Source organism: Phocoena sinus, chromosome 13 (assembly GCF_008692025.1).
Source record: "Phocoena sinus isolate mPhoSin1 chromosome 13, mPhoSin1.pri, whole genome shotgun sequence".
NCBI lineage: Eukaryota > Metazoa > Chordata > Mammalia > Artiodactyla > Phocoenidae > Phocoena > Phocoena sinus.
The window spans coordinates 21,375,420-21,392,829 of NC_045775.1; the positions used below are offsets into that span (position 1 = coordinate 21,375,420).

Below are 17,410 nucleotides of genomic sequence, written 5' to 3' on the forward strand. Positions count from 1 at the left end.
AATTCAAAGGAAAGAATTAAACATTTATCTTGCCTTTCCAGTATGGACTGTAATTCAGAATAGTAACTGATGAGAGGGAGTTCTTTATAGAAGATTATTAGCTAGTACGTATGGAATGATGTAATTAGGAAAAATAAATTTACCATGTTGCATCCTCTAATGAAATAATTCAGGCAACAATAAAAGTGGATGAAACCACTAAATCAAAGTTTGTTGGGAAACTTTAAAACACCTGGACCCTTTCATCACTGAAAATGGACCAACCAACCTGATGACAAGGCAGTATGAAACATACTCAACCTGGTTCCTGGCACAAGTCTACGTCATGAGAAAAGAAGGGGCGGGGTTGGAGAGACTGCTTTTGATTACAAAAAATTTAAGACAAAATAACGACATGTAATATATGGATTTGTTTGGATCCTGATTCAACAGTAAAAAGCTGCTTTTGAGACCATCAAGGAAATTTGATTATGGCTTGGACAATAAGGAAGAGTTTAATAAGTGTAATGACATGGTAAGCTTCCATATTTTTTAGAGACATAATGACGTTTGGAGGAGTAAAACGATATTATGACTGGGATTTGCTCTAATACAACTTCAGCAAGGAAAACAAGGGAAACAAAAAAAGCATATGTGGCGAATCTTGATAATTACTACATTTGGTGATGGGGATTCTTTGTATAGTTCACTGCACTTCTATGCTGCTTGAAATTTTTCAATAAAACATACACACACATACATACACACGCACACACACACAAAATGGATGACTCTAACATATTTTTTAGGCTAACCACAATGGTTAGACTCTCACAATCTGGACCCAATCCAACCTACGTCAGCAGCTGTATCACTAATTGTCCACATAAGCCGAGGTTCTAGCTTTACCACACTACTTGACACTTTGGAATTGGCCAGTCATTTTAAGGCCTATTCTGTAGTCTAAGTTATTTCCTCTGTTCACCTGCGTTCTCATTCTTTTCCAACTGGGAAACTTCTTATCCTTCAAGGACTAGGTCAGATGTTACCTGTGAAGTCTTCTCCAACCTCACTAGATCTCCTGGCAACATCCTGGGTTGCTTCCAATGAACTCTGTTCATACTACTAGTAGAATGTATCTCATACTGTAGATGTCATCTGTCTTCCTCCATCATGATGAGTACTCCTTAATGGCAGATAGCGTAAAAATTACGGGCACAGTCTCTAGATCCAGAATGCCGGAGATCACATGCCAGTTTAGTTAGTGTTACCTTGGGCAAGTAACTTAACCTCTCTGTGCCCCAGTTATCTCATCTATAAAATCGCACTTCATAGAGTGGTATTAATCTTCCTAAATGGATAAAACGGGACTACAACAGTTTATGACACACAGTAAATACTCAATACTAAGGATACAAAATATTAATATATTAATGTGTAACTATTTAATGTAAATATCAATATATTGGTTTAACTTAAATATTAATGTAATAATAATACTAAAATACTAAGGATAGGACTCTTATTTGTCCTTATTATACTCTTCCTCATATCTAGCTCAGTGTCTGGCACATAGATACTCAATAAATGGTTGATGACTTGGATAGTTTATGGTCTCCATACTGACCTTCACTTTGGCCCCAAAGCACTGGCATGGAGGTTGGTAGCAGGTGCTAAGAGGGGCTGGACAGTCTGGTCTCCTAACCTAAGCGGTGGCAATGCTAAAAGAGATAAAAGGCAGCAGAGTTGCTAAGTGTAGGGAGTATGTCATTTATTGACCCTGTGTTCACCCACTCACTGGTCACTACTCTTGACTCGCAGCACAACAGGTACAGAACTGCAAGGGATCATGCCCAGCTCCGTGATCACCAGATCCACCAGTTCTGGGGGGGTCACATCATAGACCAGATTCAACAACCGTAGGGACGAGTGGTTCTGCCAGTCAGCCAGGGCCACACGTTCTCCTCGCTCACACAGCAGATCGTCAGGGTCATCTGCAATGGGAGGTGTACCCTTTTATGAACTTTTAAAAAATAACCTGTGGGCTTCCCTTGTGGCACGGTGGTTAAGAATCCACCTGCCAATGCAGGGGACATAGGTTCGAGCCGTGGTCCAGGAAGATCCCACATGCTACGGAGCAACTAAGCCCGTGCGCCACAACTACTGCGCCTGCGCTCTAGAACCCGTGAGCCACAACTACTGAAGTCTGCACACCTAGAGCCCGTGTCCGCAGTGAGAAGCCCGCGCACTGCAATGAAGAGTGACCCCCCCACTCGCCGCAACTAGAGAAAGCTCGCGCACAGCAACGAAGACCCAACGCAGCCAAAAATAAATAAATAAAATAAATTTATAAAAAAATAAAAAGAAAAAATAAGTTGTACTTCAACCTCCCCTCTCCCTCCCAAATCTTCTCAGGTCCCTGGAACCTTCTCTCCTGCCCTTCTGGGCCTCCTTACCTAGCTCATTAGAGACAAAGGCATCAGTCTGCACACGCTCACAAAACTTGTATGTTTCACAGCAGACCAGCACTGGCACATTATGGGCCCGTGCCACCAGGGCCAGCTGTGCTGTCCCTACCCGTGACATCACAGACCCGTTGGCCAGGAGTGCATGAGCTCCCAACAGCACCTTAGAAACCTATTTTGGAGAGTGGAGAGGAGGAAAAAAAATGTCATGTGTGACCAATGCAGAATAAGGTTCCCAACTCTTACCCAGGACAGCAATATTAAGGCAACGGGTAACAAATCTTAATAAAGGCTCTTGGAAAACACCTGACCGCTGACTCACCGCACCACCCACAGGAAAGCTAAACTCTTTTATCCTGTTCCCTCTCAGCGGCTACTAGTTTTATATAAGGTTCTTGCAATAGGTAGACATGCTGTATAACGTGCTGTAGATGCTTCTCCTACTAAATATAAACACAGCTGTATAATTCTAGTATTTCTAGACAATTGCAACGTTGGGAAGGCGAGACTATGTCTATACTACTATACCCTTTTACTCCAACTTTGGAGTTCTTTTCCTCTGCCCTCACCTCTGGGAGCACATAGGAAGCTGCAGGAATCAGCAGGTAGGAGGCAGGGACCCCAGCACGGACCAGAAAACGTAGTGTGTGCTTTCCCTCCAGCCGTGGCCGGCTGTCCACCACTACCACCCGAAACCGCCGGCCGTTAGCCCAAGCCTCCTGAAGAATTCGTGATACCAGAGATGAGCTAGAGTGAATGGACAGGAGGATTCAGTTATAGATGTCACTGACTGATGGTCAGCTCATTCCTAAAGGGCAAAGGGGCAGTTCCTTCTTCAAATCATTTCACTCCCCAATTTTCTCAGTCACAGGGTCTGGCCCATACCATCCATATACCAGGATTACATCTCCATTACTGATCTTCTCATAAGCAAAGCGTGAGATTGCCTCAGCTGCAAGCACAATCTTCTCTTTCACATATCGATCGATGGCTGCTCGAAGTTCTGACTTGGCCTAAATGGAGCAAGATACTTATGGAAAAAGAAACAGACACAGCCCTTTGATTATCATGCTGGATGCTTGAATATGCACATAATGACAGGCCTAAAAGGGGCCCAGGTCAGACAGACCCACCACCTCCTTAACCCTTGACCAGGCAGACCAGAGAGTTGCCCCTTCTGGGAGCCCCGAACATGTTTCCAGCTCTATCCCCCAGGTGCATGCCTCGCTCATTCCTCATACTCATCACCTCCTCTTCCCGCTTGGAGCTGCTCACACCCGTGATCTCCTTGTTAAGGAACTTGATGGCGTTGTACATGCTCGCTGACAGGGGACGGCACTGAGTCAGGAAGCTACAAAAACAACACCTTGCATCTGTGCAACTCTTCACAGCTTACAAAGCTTTCACGTTTAAAAACATTTTTTTTAAAGAGAAGACAGAAAAATGAAAATAGAGGTAGAAGAGCAAGAAAAAGGCTCCAAGTGCAATATACATTCAGTATTTGGCATCGTTGGTTTTCTTGGCTTTGTGCATGTTAGACCTGGTATTTCTACTGATACAGTATTCTTATAGTTTCTCATACTGTTCAGTTTGACAGTCCTCAATAGTAACTAATACTAATTTTCTAGGGTGTCAAATTCAGAACCAGGCAGATCCATCTCCTGACCCTAAACATGGTCCTAAAGTAAATTGCTTGAGGAAATTAGATCCCAAAGATTACAGGTGGGGAATTTTGAAGTGTGTCCACGTTTCACTGGAGATCAAAGAAGCCTAACTAAAAGAATTGTAGGCTGACTCACATGACAACTTCTTTTTGAAAGGGTTTTTTATCTTGAAGATTATGAGTTTGGAGGAACTAAGGTGATTGGCAGTGGAAAGAATCAGAACGTGTGAAATTCCTTGAAAATTTATTGACTTAAATAACTTTGTGTTACACATAATAAAAAAAAACCCTTTATGCTTTGAAAAAAAGAAAAAGAAAAAGGGTCTAAGAAAAGGTCTGAGCAAGGTGGGGTGGGAGTGGATGTGCAGTGGTCATCCTTACCTGAAGTAGGGCTTTAGTTTATTCACTAGGTCCCTTGACAGTTCTTCACTGGGAGGTGTGGTATAATCCTGAATCACCTGTAGGGTACACAAGTTGATCAGCAAAATGCGCCCTAACAAAAGTCTCTGAAAGGGGGACAGGGTAAGCTTCTCTGAGGAAAGTCTTCTGAGGGTGGAGTCATTCCCTCTTCCCCCCAGAGATTACTCTGGGTGAGAGAAGCCGGGGTAGCATTGGGGAAGGTGAGGCTGGACCATAAGAGGTAACAAGATGGGACATACCTGCTGCAAGGCACGAAGCAAGGCAATGCACCGGGCATTGGAGCCACTGACCAGGCCCTGGGAGTACTGCAGGCCGAGTCGCACCATGGCTGGGTGGATCACAGAGGATGGGATGCTGATGGGATGGCGGTGTCACACACTTTGCAAGAGAAGTTGAGCACCTACCGCCCACCTTCCCCTGATGAAAAGGAACCTCCTTCACTCGCACAGACACCCCCATTTGAAGAAGCACGCCTTGTGTTCGTGCTTCTTTCCACAGATCCAACCTCAAGTTTCCAGTCACTTTCAAAATAGAATTACTAAAACTCCTCATGCTTAAAAGTTATGACAATTTCATAAGCTCCTACCTCATAAACTGGGTTAGAGAGTTTTGTCTGCTGTACTGGGGTAGGTGGGAGAAGAGACTGACTTTGGATCCATAATCCTTTCGTGTAGGAACCTTGACAAAACAGGGGAACAGGACCAAGGGCCCAGAGTTTAAAACTGTGGGATAATGCTGGGAAGGAAGAAGATGGTGAGCCAAATACCCATACTTTTCCAGGGTCTCACTTCGCCCCGAGCACCTTTCCTCCCTCTATTCCATCTCCCTAGGCTCTTTCTGGCCACACACCAAACCCACTTCCTACCTGCTGTCGTTCTGGTTTTTTAACAAGCCTCCTCAGAAGCGTGGGGTCATCAACCTGACTATGCTCGGGTAGACGCTTCACTCCTAGAAGATGACAATTGTGTTTTCAAGACACTGTAGGTGATAATGAGAAATCTGCTTTCAGGGCATAAGGGACATCAAGAAAGATTTGAGAGAGAGATGGAAAAAAACAGGAGAAAAAAGTAGAAAAAGAAACGGGTAGGATGAGGTTAAGGAGAGAATTGTGAACTCTGGGAACCAAGGTGAAAATTGGGAGCTGTTTTACTGTGGGGAAGCCTGAGCTAACATAGGCATTTGAATCAACAGAGGTCTTGAAGTGAAGATACCTGAGGGGGTTTCTCCAGCTGTGCTGGGGCAGGCCTGAGGAGGTGGCCCTCCTTGGTCCCCTTTTCTTGCCTGCTTCAGAGCCCGCTCAGCCTCCTGCTTGGCCCGCCTTTCAGCTCGAAGTTCAGCCTTACTCCGACCTGCTGGAACTTTCTCCTTGGCACTGCCCAACTGACTGTCCAGTCCAGGCAGGTCTTTGGTCGGGCCTGCTGAAGGTAGAAGGAAGAGGTGCCCAAGCCCTAGGTAGGTAATAGCTATGCCCCAACCAAAGCTTCTTTTCCTGTTTATCTAAACTTTTTCCCTTTTTACTTGTGCAAACCAACTTTGTCCTGTCTCCCCCTCTTCTCTCCCACCACATCCCTTTACCAGCTCCACACCCCGGCCCTTTAAAAAAGCCCCCGCACCTTGACTTTGGGCTGCAGATACAGCAGAGCCAGTTTCTGGTTCTGCCCCCTTTTCCTCCTTCCGTTTCTTCTTCTGCTGTTTCTTTTCCTTCCGAAGTTGCAGCTTTTCTTCTTGGGTCATCTCCCTCCCCCCTGCCTAAGACACAGACATAGAACACTAACCTTCCCCAACAATTCCAAAAATGAATAAACACTACTGGATACTTACTAGTCTCCCACAGGATCCCTAATCCTTCCTAAGTCTCAGAAGCTACCTGTTACGAGCTTAGAGCCCACAGGGATCGAAGTTTCTCCTGCAGATCACAGTCACATTACCATTAGGGCTGAAAAAGCTCTGTAAAATCTCTTGGCTTTACCAAGAAATAAAGTGAAACGGGTATGAAGATTGGGTCGGAACGAAGTTGACACGGGCTCCTGCGTACCGCCTGACAGGCGGCTAGGGAGGGCACCCGCACTTACCCCAGGCCGAGGAACAAGCTCCGCCTTCATCCCAGATCCCAAGTCTGCATCAGAAAACAGGGCACAAAGTGAACCAGAGAGGCTCTGGGAGGGTTTGCGGGGACACGTATTCGGCGCTGCTGGCTGCTGGGTCTGCATGACCACGGGTCGCCACCAGGCGGGAGGTGAGCCGGGGATCGGCGTGGGGGACGCAGTGCGCGGCAGGATCAAAGGGAAGGGGGGCGGGGGAAGGAAGAAGCACGCACACCTCCCGGAGGAACAAGCCGGTACGCGGCACGGAGTGCGCCCGAGGCAGTGCGGACCAGAGTCCGGCGTGGCGCGGGAACCGAACGACAGGGCCCAGAGGTACTCAGGGCCCATCAGTAGCCGTCCGAGGCCCGTCCGCTCGCGTACCTGTTTGTGTGCCCGGCCCTTCACTCACCCTCGCGAACAGCTACGGCCGCGGCAGCCATCATCCTCCGTCCTGGGCTCCGCCTGCCTGGGTCACAGGGACTACAAGCGCCCCCTGGGCCGACAGCCACGGCGTGCAGCCCCAACCGGACTACAAGCCCCGGAGCGCTCTGGGGCTCTGCCCCTGGCTACGGGTCGCGATAAGGGCCTTTTCAGCTTTGGGCTCCCAATCCCGGCTGTCGGCTCTTGCCCTTTAGACTACAGTTCCCAGGATGCCGGGGGCGCTGCGCCCCAGAGCGGACTTCCCCAGCCCTTCCCACCTCTGATCGCAAGTCCCCCCCCCCGCCCCCCAAAATGGCGAGCGAGGCTGCGGGGACGTGCTGAGGAGCGGAGGCGAGCGTGCAAAGCCGCTGTGGCCCTCAGAGTCCGGACCCGGCCGGGCCCTGCCGCAGGGAACATGCACTTTTCCATTCCTGAAACCGAGTCCCGCAGCGGGGACAGCGGCGGCTCCGCCTACGTGGTGAGGAGCGGCCGGAGCCCGGCCGGGTAGGGGCGGGGATAACGGGCCGGAGCCCTCTCCGAGCGGCCTCCGAAGTCTGGCCGCCACCTTTCGGGCCTGGTGACAGGCCGCCGAGTCCCGACGGCCTCGATGGGAGCTTATATTACGTCTCAGATTCATTCAAAGGTCGCCCCAGCTCCTGTAGGTCCTTTGTTCGGCCGCATCGCCTCCCCCGGCTGGGCCGCGGCTACTCTGGTGGGCGTCCCTGGCCTCTTGGGGAGGAAGACTGCAGCCTGAGCGCCCGGGTTTTCCCCGACTGGTCCTCCTGCTTTGGGACCTGGCTCTGGGGAAAATCGGCTGGCCACCTTTGGAAGATCTCGGCGCGTTGCTCAGGCGGAGCTGTGGCAGGCAACTTCCGGCCAGGGTTCTCAAGCCCCGCCAAAATGGCGAGCGAGGCGAGCGACCCTAAACGAGACCGCGACCCTAAACTGCTTGCCTGCTTTTGTGTTCTCAGGCCTATAACATTCACGTGAATGGAGTCCTGCACTGTCGGGTGCGCTACAGCCAACTCCTGGGGCTGCACGAGCAGGTGGGACTAGCACCCCTGCCTTGAGGCTGCTTCAAGCCCATTTCTACACCTGGGCATCAGTGTCTCCATTTCCCTCCCCGTCGCTTTCTCGTAGGCTGTAGTTCCCCTTTAATCACTGCCACAGGGAAGGATTTGGTGCTTATCGTCTGACATTTCCGGGGAACTCCCAGGGAGCTTAATGTCTGCCCCTAACTGCTCCTCCCTATACTCACATACTCCCTCCTTTCTTCTCTGTCCCCATCTTACACAGCCTGTACACTGCCTGTGCCTGTGCATAAAGAAAACGACAACCCTACCCCCTAAGCTGCCAAAGCACTTTCCTTCTGTCATCTGAGCTGCAACTTGAAATTCTTTTTCCTGCTCATATTGATACAAACCATTCACCAATTTCTGTCTGTGTTCCTTGACTCACCTGAGCGGGTGTAGCTGTTCCAGCTATCCTTATGTGTCTGTGATGTAATGTTTCTCTGTTCTCCTCACCAGATTCTGAGCTCTGTATTTAACTCGGTACAGAGTCCTGGTTTTACTGATAACTAGTTGTGCAACCCTGAGCAAGTTACCTGATTTCTTTGGGCCTCAGCTTCTGCAACTGAAAAATGGAGTCATTGATCTGCAAAGTCCCTTTAAGTCCTAAAATACTTCATGAATATATTTAGCTATTCCTTAACTGTGCACATAAACTTTCCTTACAAAGCCTTTTGCTTCCTATGAGGGTTCAATGAACACAGCTTTGCTAGATAAGCAAGGGTCTCCCTAGGCCCTGGCCCTATACAAACCTTTCCCACACTGTGGAGGAACAGACTTGTACACTGTAAGATTGGAAAAAACATATATCTAGGACAGAGGAACAGCTCCCTTGGGATGCTGCCCCTGCCAAAGGAATGATTTCCTGGATGACCAGGGTAGATAGGGGAGCAGGGACTAAGGAAAGGGAAGGGGAGCCCAAGAGAACATTATGAATGTCGATTGCCTCTTCTCATTTGCTATGTTTATGTGAAGAGTTGTATCTCTTTCTCCAAATAGCTTCGGAAGGAATATGGGGCCAATGTGCTTCCTGCATTTCCCCCAAAGAAGCTTTTCTCTCTGACACCCGCTGAGGTAGAACAGAGGAGAGAGCAGTTAGAGAAGTACATGCAAGCTGGTGAGTGGTTGGAGGGAACTTCAGGCTGACTCTGTTGAGGACTATGGAGAGAGACTCAAAACAGCTGATTTTGTAGAAGGTCCTGAAGGAATCTGTAGATCTGGGAAGCCTACTGTTTTATCTATTATTTAATTAGCAAAAGTAAATAGCATGCAAGGATGCTGTGGTATCTAGGTACGAGCAAAGCAATTTGGGCACTGACATCTATGAGAAATACTAATATAGCACTAACTAGTCTTAAAGCAGTTTTGATCGGTGGGGAGAACTTAACTTGTATCTGATGTGCTTTAGATGAACATTATTTTTCCCTGGTTCTATAGACTGGATTCAACTAGATGGTAGCCAAGGGTGGGGCAGGTGAAGAATTTATGCAAACAGCGAGTGAGGTGAGGCCAGTTGGGAGATGGGACAAGCCACCATCAGCCCAGGAAAGGGGACCTGGGGGGCCTGCCAAAAAGAGAACTGGGGGGATCCAAGAGGGAATCATAAGTTATTAGAACATCATTCTCTTGTCCCCACAGTTCGGCAAGACCCATTGCTTGGGAGCAGTGAGACCTTCAATAGTTTCTTGCGTCGGGCACAACAGGTAAGGCTTTGGATGGGACCAAGTTTTAAGGGAAGCACCTTCCTGCAGGGCCACATCATTTTAATGAGGTGGGTACAGAGGAGCCATCCTGGCACCTTTCTGTATGGAATGGGGCTTCTGCTGTACCAGTGAAATCAAGGAAACCCAGTCTATAATTAGACAGCTGAGAATAAAGTCACCAGAGGGACCTACAATACAACATAGTGGGGAAGGGCCAGAGCTGGACGCTGGGCATGTTGTTAACAAAGTGCCTCCCATTCCCGTGTATGCTCACAACCAGGAGACACAGCAGGTCCCAACAGAAGAGGTCTCCTTGGAAGTGCTGCTTAGCAACGGGCAGAAAGTTCTGGTCAATGTGCTAACTTCAGATCAGACTGAGGATGTCCTGGAGGTGAGGCGCTTGTTCTGCACTGCTCCTCCTCCCCCTGCACCCTAGGTTCCCAGGCTTGGGGTGATGGGAACCATCCAGCATGATGAGCTGTATTTCCTTCCTTATTCCTAGGCTGTGGCTGCAAAGCTGGATCTTCCAGATGACTTGATCGGATACTTTAGTCTCTTTCTAGTTCGAGAAAAAGAGGATGGAGCCTTTTCGTGTGAGTTTGTCTGGACTTTACAGCTTCCCTCTGTTTCCACTAGTGAACATGCCTATCTCCCCCAAGAATGTGGCATTTCCCCAGGGCCTCTCGCTTGATTTCCCTCCCCTGAGTTTCATGACATTTTCTTTTTCTTTTCTTTTCTTTTTTTTTAAACCCATAGTTGTACGGAAGTTGCAAGAGTTTGAGCTGCCTTATGTGTCTGTTGCCAGTCTTCGGAGTCAAGAGTATAAGATTATGCTAAGGAAGAGGTCAGGGCTGGGCTTGGAGGAGGTAGAGGGTGCTGGACTGGATTATGGGGCCACGTATTGAGACAGAATAATCTGGACAAGGGGGTAGTGCTGGGTGTTTCTACCAGGCCTCCCAAGCTTCCTCCAACTGTATCACCATTAGCCCCATAGTTCCAGATTGCTCCGGTTTTGCCCCTTTTCCATTCTGCCTCTTGCCTTCCCCCAGCTTAGCCCCATTACCCCTTTCCACCCCTTGGCCTCACAGTTATTGGGACTCTGCCTATGATGACGATGTCATGGAGAACCGGGTTGGCCTGAACCTGCTTTATGCTCAGGTGAGCTTGGAGCTGCCTCAGAACCCTTCCCCTGAAAATGGCTCTGGTGTCCCTCTGCCAAGAAAACTTTCGTATCTTTACTGCCAGTTCATGGGGAAGTTTCTAGAATACTCTCAGGGCATCTGGCACAACCTCTACTCTCCCTGCTTTGTAAGCTGATATGGTCAAGGACTCAACTGCAAAGAGCTTGCTCAAATGTGGGGTGAGGGGTCAGGCTGGACAGAGGTAACTGGACACTCTTTGGGTCTCTGAGTGGGAGCCCCGAACACCCCACCCCTTGTCTCCGCTGCAGACAGTATCAGACATTGAGCGTGGGTGGATCCTAGTCACCAAGGAGCAGCACCGGCAGCTCAAATCACTGCAAGAGAAGGTCTCCAAGAAGGAGGTGAGCCCTGCCTCCCTGTCTCCCTCCAAGGGGTTGCTTCCTCTGGGCTGTCCCACTTCCCCTCCTGACCCGTCCCGCCTGCTGACTGGGTTTCAGTTCCTGCGGCTGGCCCAGACGCTGCGGCACTATGGCTACTTGCGCTTCGATGCCTGTGTGGCTGACTTCCCGGAGAAGGACTGTCCAGTGGTGGTGAGCGCAGGCAACAGTGAGCTCAGCCTCCAGCTCCGCCTGCCTGGCCAGCAACTCCGTGAAGGCTCCTTTCGGGTCACCCGCATGCGGTGCTGGCGGGTCACCTCCTCTGTGAGTGGGGGTAGGAGGGGGAGACCTTTGGGATGGAGGCCCGGCAAGCCTTGAGCTTCGGGAATGGGCTGGAGTGGGTCAGGGAGAGGCACATCGGTCAGAATGAGCTCAGCCTAATTCTTACCCTTCCTCTCCCAGGTGCCACTGCCCAGTGGAGGCACAAGCAGCCCAGGTCGGGGCCGGGGTGAGGTGCGCCTGGAACTGGCTTTTGAATACCTCATGAGCAAGGACCGGCTACAGTGGGTCACCATCACCAGCCCCCAGGTGTGAGCCCACCCTCAGGCCTCCTCTGGAGCCCATTGCACCGTCTCTCTTAGATACCCAAGTCTAGGGCTTCCAGGACTCCATGTGAGTGGGAGCCCTTGTCTTAGGGGTGCTGGGCTCAGGATGGCCACCCAGTCAGGCTGAGCTCTCTCCTTGCCCTCAGGCTATCATGATGAGCATCTGCTTGCAGTCCATGGTGGATGAACTGATGGTGAAGAAATCCGGCGGCAGTATCAGGAAGGTAAGCGGCAAGCACAGACCAAGCGGCTGAGTGGTTGTGCTCTCCCTGCCTTTTGTCCTAGGTGTGATGCCTCTCCTGAGAGGGAGGAAGGGATTGGGATTCCAAAGGGGGTGATCAGCCCTTCTCAGCATCAGCACCTCATGTCTCCATCCCCAGATGCTACGCCGGCGGGTGGGGGGCACCCTGAGACGCTCAGACAGCCAGCAAGCAGTGAAGTCCCCACCGCTGCTTGTAAGTACTACTCCCTGGTCAGTCCCCCAGCCCCCAGGCCTTGCATCACCTCCCCAGTGAGGTCTCTGACACCTCTGCCTCCTCCTCCCCAGGAGTCACCTGATGCCAGCCGGGAGTCCATGGTCAAACTCTCAGTGAGTTTCCCACGAGGGTTGGTGAGGTTGGTGTTTGTAGGGGACCTTAGGGAGGCTTGAGCCCTCTGACCCCGACCCTGCCTTTATTACAGAGCAAGCTGAGTGCCGTGAGCTTGCGGGGGATTGGCACTCCCAGTACAGATGCCAGTGCCAGTGATGTCCACGGCAATTTCGCCTTTGAGGGCATTGGAGATGAGGATCTGTGATCTCCAGAGCTTGGATGTCTGCCCTCTACCCTGGAGGAGTGTTCAGAAACTTGCCCTGTGCCTGTATCCCCCAAACTGGGGTATTTTTCTTCGTATTGTCCCCTTTTCTCCTCGGCCAGGGGCCTCCTAACCTGCCTTCCCTTCCCCTCCCCAGGGCTGGCTATACAAAGGATCGCTCAGAGCTGGCCTTCAATGCCAAATTAGCATTTAGTATTTTGCACAAAGTCCACGGGACCATGGCTACCTGCCTGGGGAGGAACCACAACTCCCCTTAGGCTGCTTCTGGCTTCTCGGGGCCACGAGCCAAGGGGATGGGCAGAGGTCTGTGTATGGTCTGGCCCAGCTCCCCGTCATTAAACTCAGCCTGATTGCTGCCTACCTCTGGTTCCCTCTCACTGCCCCTGCTCCCCCCATCACAGCATGGATTGCTGTGCTACGGGTGAGGCCAAGCCGTGCTTGCCACTGCCAACTCAGCATAGACGTGGCTTTGTTAGTGTTTCCTTTATTATAAAGCACTGAAATAAGTTAAATAAACAGGTGCGAGGCTGGACAGTCCCCCAGCCAGTTCATCCACCGCCCCTGGGAGCAGTGGAGGTGGATACAGGGCCCTTCTCACTGAGCTTATGAAGTCGCATCAGTCAAGGCAAGGCCCCCCTGGTCCATATGGGCCCCCCGCCCATGGGGTTTGGACTGGTCCGTATAGTGCCTAGGTTAGTCTGTGTGGAGCCCCTGGCCAGCGGGGGAGGAAGGTAAAGGTGGCTTCTGGTCCATCTGTATAAAACATACAGGAGGGTCAGGGCTAATTCATAGAGCCCTAGGGGAGAAGGACCTAGTTCAGGGTGAGTCTGTGTGGAGAGCTCGGCTACCAGTGGCACCCAGGGCTGTTGGGCCCCGAGAGCTCAAAACAGAGGAGGGACTGTGAGGTGGCGCCCAGCCCTCAGAGGCAGAGAGGCCAGGCCCTCCTGCCCCACCGTGGCCGTGCACCTTCTGGTGGCGTTTGTAGTTGTCCCAGTGGCCCGTGGTATAGGCGCAGGTGGCACAGCGGAAGGGCTTCTCGCCCGTGTGCCGCAGCATGTGGCGTTTGAGGTTCATGCTCTGGTTGCAGCTGTAGTTGCAAAGACTACACCGAAAAGGTTTGTCCCCAGAGTGGATTCGACCGTGACGCTTGAGGTTGGCCAGGTTGCCACAGGCATAGGGGCAGAGGGGGCACTTGTAGGGCTTCTCTCCTGTGTGGACGCGCTGGTGCCGTTTCAGGTTATCCAGATGAGCAGAGGCATAAGGACAGCGGGCACAGCGGAAGGGCTTCTCACCACTGTGCGTCTTCATGTGCCGAGCCAAGTGGTTGGGATAGTGAGTGGCAAAGGGGCAGAGGCTACAGGCAAAGCCTTTGTCACTGGGGCCCTGGGGTCCACCACTGGCACCACTTCCAGTCTCTCCTCGCATGCAGCGCCCACACATGGCTGCTCCCAGCCGACTACCCTCCCCCTCTTCCAGCTCTTGTCCACAGTTCCGGCAGGTCCAAGGGAACAGCAGCTCTGGCAGTGGTTCTGATCCAGTCCCACATAGGCCTTCCCCTTCACTCCTCAGCTGCCCACAGTCCGGCAAGAAACTGGCACCGCCTGGTGGCACATGGAGGCTCAAATCTGGAAGCAGCAGGGCATCTGTAGAGACAGTGAGACCTGGGCTATGAATCCAAGTTCCCCTAAGGCCACCCACCCACGTCCCAGGTTCTTTGGTCCCTGGCTTTTTACCTTCAGGTCGCCGGGGCACTGCCCCCTCCTGCTCTGTGGGACTGGGAGGCCGGGCAGGACGTGGAGCACAGCAGCGGAAGCCACAGGTCGGGCAGGGAGGAGTGGGGGGCCCCGCATGGGTGCGCTGATGCCGCCTCAGGTTGCCCAGGCTGCTGCAGGCAAAGGGGCAGTGGGGACAGCGGTAGGGCTTCTCGCCAGTGTGGGTGCGAGTATGTCGCGTCAGGTTGACGAGCTGGGCTGAGGCGTAGGGGCAGCGGCCACAGCGGAACGGCTTCTCCCCGCTGTGTGTCTGCATGTGCCGCTTCAGGTGGCTCGAGTAGTGGGACACGAAGGCGCAGAGGCGGCATGAGTATAGTAGCCGTGGGGGCAGCGGGGGCCCCCCACCCGGCCCTCCTGCCCCACAACACGGCCCCTCACCTGTGGGCCCCCCACACAGCTGGCAGGCTGGGCCTGGCCTCTCACCCCTGGCCTCCCCTGGACCCCTGGCTGGCTCCTCAACTTCACTCTCCGCACTTAGTGCCCGGCCGCCCCCAGACTCGTCGTCGCTCAGCCCATAGGGAAGCCCAGGCCTGGCCCCCAGAGAGTCTCCTGGTGAGACAGACATGAGAAGAGACATCAACACAGGCTAGGAACAGACTCCAAACTCCCTTTCTCACTTGCGGTCTCCCCACTTGCTGGGCTCCACCCTTCTCTTCAATCAATGATCCTAAAAATTCAACACAAATCATCTACCTTCAAGTCTGGACTAACCTAGTGATGACAGAGTTGTACATAGGACCAATGAATGGAAAAAGATCAAGGGCTCACAGTGGGCCACATACTGAATCAATAATTAAATAATTAACTGATTCTTGGGATAAGTAAAAATACACAAGGCAGAGGCCTGATACCTTTTTCTAGTGCCTCTATCAGTAAGGACTCTTAGTTTTTATTTTATAACCACCTCCATACTATCTCAAGAGGCAAAATTTGGAGGGAAGGGCTTCCCTGGTGGCGCGGTGGTTGAGAGTCCGCCTGCTGATGCAGGGTACACGGGTTTGTGCCTCGGTCCGGGAAGATCCCACATGCCGCGGAGCGGCTGGGCCCGTGAGCCATGGCCGCTGAGCCTGCGCGTCCGGAGCCTGTGCTCCGCAACGGGAGAGGCCACAACAGTGAGAGGCCCACGTACCGCAAAAAAAAAAAAAAAAATTGGAGGGAAGAGGAAACAAAGTAACACATGTAATACCACATCTAAGCCTAAAGGATGGATTCTCTTTTACATGGATTTCCTCAATGACTTTCAAAATCATCCTTCAGAAGTGGCATTAGTGGATAGGTAGTGCAGCAAACTAGGTTGGGGTGATGCTAAGATCAAAGGGAAGAGGAATGTGGAAGGATATTTGAGGGCAGAGACTAATACCTCCATACAAGAAGAGTTTATGCTGCAGGTGAAAGGGAGTTAGATTAGATATAAGTACTAGCTTGAATGAGGTTGCTTCCCTGAACCTCTTAAAAATAAACTCATCTAAGGAATAAGCTAGGGAGTGGGATAGTTATTAAAAGGGCATTTACTTTTAACCAGTTGTTCCATGTGATTCCTCTACCGTCCTATTCATACCACCTTTGAACCAGGCCCCAGAACTTGACCTCAACAAGGTGATGGACCATCAGGCAAACGAAGAAATCTAGCTCAAATCTAAACCGAACCAGCCCCAGTGGCAGGAAACGGTGTTTTGCTCACTGGCACTATACTCTAACCCGCCTCCTAAAGGCTGAGGTTCCAGCGGTCACTTCCTTAAGTCAGTCCCCCAAACCCACCTTCAGAGTCTCTCTCGAAGCCCATGAGCTGGTCGCTGTTGCCGTCACCTTCCTCCTCTTCCTCTTCTTCCTCAAACTCCAGATCCTGGCCTAGTAGTAAATCACTCTCCAATACCAGGGCCCCGGGTCCTTCGTCGAGGGAGTCTTCAGTATCCACTGAAGAGGGGAAGAGGCTTGTAGATCCTCCCTCAGGAACTGTGCCCATCATTCGCACCCGGGGAGCCAGCCCTCGCAGACCGTACTTCCCGCACTCGTAGACCCTCTCGGGTTCCGTTAGTACCTCGATGGGAAGCTAGGAGTCCAGATCGCCCACCCCATCCCTCAAGAGTCCCCCTCCACCCAGACCTGAACCCACACCACTGACCCCACCCCCGCTCCTCCCCACCTCTCAGCCCCTGACCCCTGACCCCTGACCTTTGACCCCCTCGCATTTCACGGGCTGCGGGTGGCTTTGCTTCCTTCGGGGCATCGTGACCGGCTCCAGCCCGACGCGCCTCCGGCCTGCGGCCGCCCGGCCCCGCCCCTCCCAATTCGGCCTGCCCGCCCTTCCTCTCAGGGCCCGCGGGCCGCCCCCATGCAGAGGCGCGGGCCCCGGGCAGCCCCCGGCCCTGGCCCCGGCGCCCAGCTCAGGCCGCTCCCGCCGCCGCCGCCGCCGCCGCCGCCGCGTCCATTCATGGAGCCCCCTACCCCCGCCCTACGGAGACCAGCTGGTACCTCCGTACTCGCTTCCGCTTCCGCTGTCGCAGAGCCACACGGGACGCGTAGTCCGTGGAAAGCAGAAGCCCCGAAAGCGTCCACAGCGTGACCAGGAAGTGATTGTGACGGAAGCAACCGGGCGAGCCAATCAGGGATCAGATGAAACCTGGCCGGCAAGGAGGGCAGGTCAAACCGTGACCCTGGCTTTAGTCTTAAGGGTCGCCTGGCCGGTCCCGACCCCTCCGTGGAGGAACAAGGAAATCGTTCCTCACCCTAGGAGGGGGTGAGGATGAGCCGCGACGCCAGGCCAGGCTGCCAGCGGCTCAGGGAGTTACCATACCCGACCCCCTCTCCCTGAGTCACACACATCACACACAGGCAGGTAGGTGGGCAGGTGCGTGCGCGCGCACACACACACATCGCACACACCACCTCACAACCCC

The 17,410-nt window shown here is 52.3% G+C and overlaps 3 protein-coding genes and 1 non-coding gene across 12 annotated transcripts; 2 read left to right on the forward strand and 2 right to left on the reverse strand.

The window, feature by feature from the left end:
• Positions 1-1,725: 1,725 nt before the first annotated feature.
• On the reverse strand, positions 1,726-7,140 carry EIF2B4 (eukaryotic translation initiation factor 2B subunit delta). 6 transcript variants are annotated; one of them, XM_032652217.1, is made up of 13 exons: positions 7,021-7,140; positions 6,600-6,643; positions 6,141-6,276; positions 5,739-5,945; positions 5,393-5,475; positions 5,114-5,205; positions 4,767-4,881; positions 4,489-4,565; positions 3,693-3,795; positions 3,330-3,457; positions 3,014-3,191; positions 2,436-2,616; positions 1,726-1,973 (listed from the first exon to the last, which is right to left on the reverse strand). In XM_032652217.1, the coding sequence occupies exons 1-13, from the start codon at positions 7,052-7,054 to the stop codon at positions 1,774-1,776; spliced, it is 1,578 nt and encodes a 525-aa protein (XP_032508108.1). In that variant the 5' UTR covers positions 7,055-7,140; the 3' UTR covers positions 1,726-1,773. The 6 variants fall into 6 exon arrangements, with proteins under 6 accessions (XP_032508108.1, XP_032508109.1, XP_032508110.1 ...); XM_032652218.1 differs by having other exon boundaries at positions 5,739-5,942; positions 7,021-7,137; XM_032652219.1 differs by having other exon boundaries at positions 4,767-4,855; positions 7,021-7,085.
• LOC116764811 lies at positions 3,907-4,007 on the forward strand. Its single transcript, XR_004353023.1, has one exon. It is a non-coding gene; the product is annotated as a small nucleolar RNA SNORA8 (small nucleolar RNA).
• Positions 7,141-7,194: 54 nt separating the features above from the next.
• SNX17 (sorting nexin 17) lies at positions 7,195-13,271 on the forward strand. 3 transcript variants are annotated; one of them, XM_032652211.1, is made up of 15 exons: positions 7,214-7,509; positions 8,003-8,077; positions 9,101-9,218; positions 9,740-9,804; positions 10,085-10,195; positions 10,307-10,397; positions 10,561-10,648; positions 10,893-10,962; positions 11,255-11,347; positions 11,444-11,647; positions 11,786-11,911; positions 12,075-12,152; positions 12,309-12,383; positions 12,476-12,517; positions 12,610-13,271. In XM_032652211.1, the coding sequence occupies exons 1-15, from the start codon at positions 7,447-7,449 to the stop codon at positions 12,721-12,723; spliced, it is 1,413 nt and encodes a 470-aa protein (XP_032508102.1). In that variant the 5' UTR covers positions 7,214-7,446; the 3' UTR covers positions 12,724-13,271. The 3 variants fall into 3 exon arrangements, with proteins under 3 accessions (XP_032508103.1, XP_032508102.1, XP_032508104.1); XM_032652213.1 differs by lacking the exon at positions 7,214-7,509 and adding an exon at positions 7,535-7,689; XM_032652212.1 differs by lacking the exon at positions 8,003-8,077 and having other exon boundaries at positions 7,195-7,509.
• On the reverse strand, positions 12,912-17,231 carry ZNF513 (zinc finger protein 513). Of its 2 annotated transcripts, none has more exons than XM_032652222.1 (4): positions 16,986-17,231; positions 16,272-16,427; positions 14,475-15,062; positions 12,912-14,384 (listed from the first exon to the last, which is right to left on the reverse strand). In XM_032652222.1, the coding sequence occupies exons 2-4, from the start codon at positions 16,294-16,296 to the stop codon at positions 13,558-13,560; spliced, it is 1,440 nt and encodes a 479-aa protein (XP_032508113.1). In that variant the 5' UTR covers positions 16,297-16,427; positions 16,986-17,231; the 3' UTR covers positions 12,912-13,557. The 2 variants fall into 2 exon arrangements, with proteins under 2 accessions (XP_032508113.1, XP_032508112.1); XM_032652221.1 differs by lacking the exon at positions 16,986-17,231 and adding an exon at positions 16,686-16,952.
• Positions 17,232-17,410: the final 179 nt, after the last annotated feature.

Coding starts and splice junctions, on each gene's coding strand:
- EIF2B4 (XM_032652214.1), bottom strand. CDS start 6,737: ATGCAGACCCAGCAGCCAGCAGCGCCGAATACGTGTCCCCGCAAACCC. Junction 6,277..6,599: donor AGCTTGTTCCTCGGCCTGGG/GTAAGTGCGGGT, acceptor TCTGTGTCTTAG/GCAGGGGGGAGGGAGATGAC. Junction 5,476..5,738: donor AGCTGGAGAAACCCCCTCAG/GTATCTTCACTT, acceptor GTCATCTTCTAG/GAGTGAAGCGTCTACCCGAG.
- ZNF513 (XM_032652221.1), bottom strand. CDS start 16,740: ATGCCCCGAAGGAAGCAAAGCCACCCGCAGCCCGTGAAATGCGAGGGG. Junction 15,063..16,271: donor CTTCGAGAGAGACTCTGAAG/GTGGGTTTGGGG, acceptor CTGTCTCACCAG/GAGACTCTCTGGGGGCCAGG. Junction 14,385..14,474: donor AGTGCCCCGGCGACCTGAAG/GTAAAAAGCCAG, acceptor CTGTCTCTACAG/ATGCCCTGCTGCTTCCAGAT.
- SNX17 (XM_032652211.1), top strand. CDS start 7,447: ATGCACTTTTCCATTCCTGAAACCGAGTCCCGCAGCGGGGACAGCGGC. Junction 10,649..10,892: donor AAGATTATGCTAAGGAAGAG/GTCAGGGCTGGG, acceptor TTGGCCTCACAG/TTATTGGGACTCTGCCTATG. Junction 12,153..12,308: donor CCGGCGGCAGTATCAGGAAG/GTAAGCGGCAAG, acceptor CTCCATCCCCAG/ATGCTACGCCGGCGGGTGGG.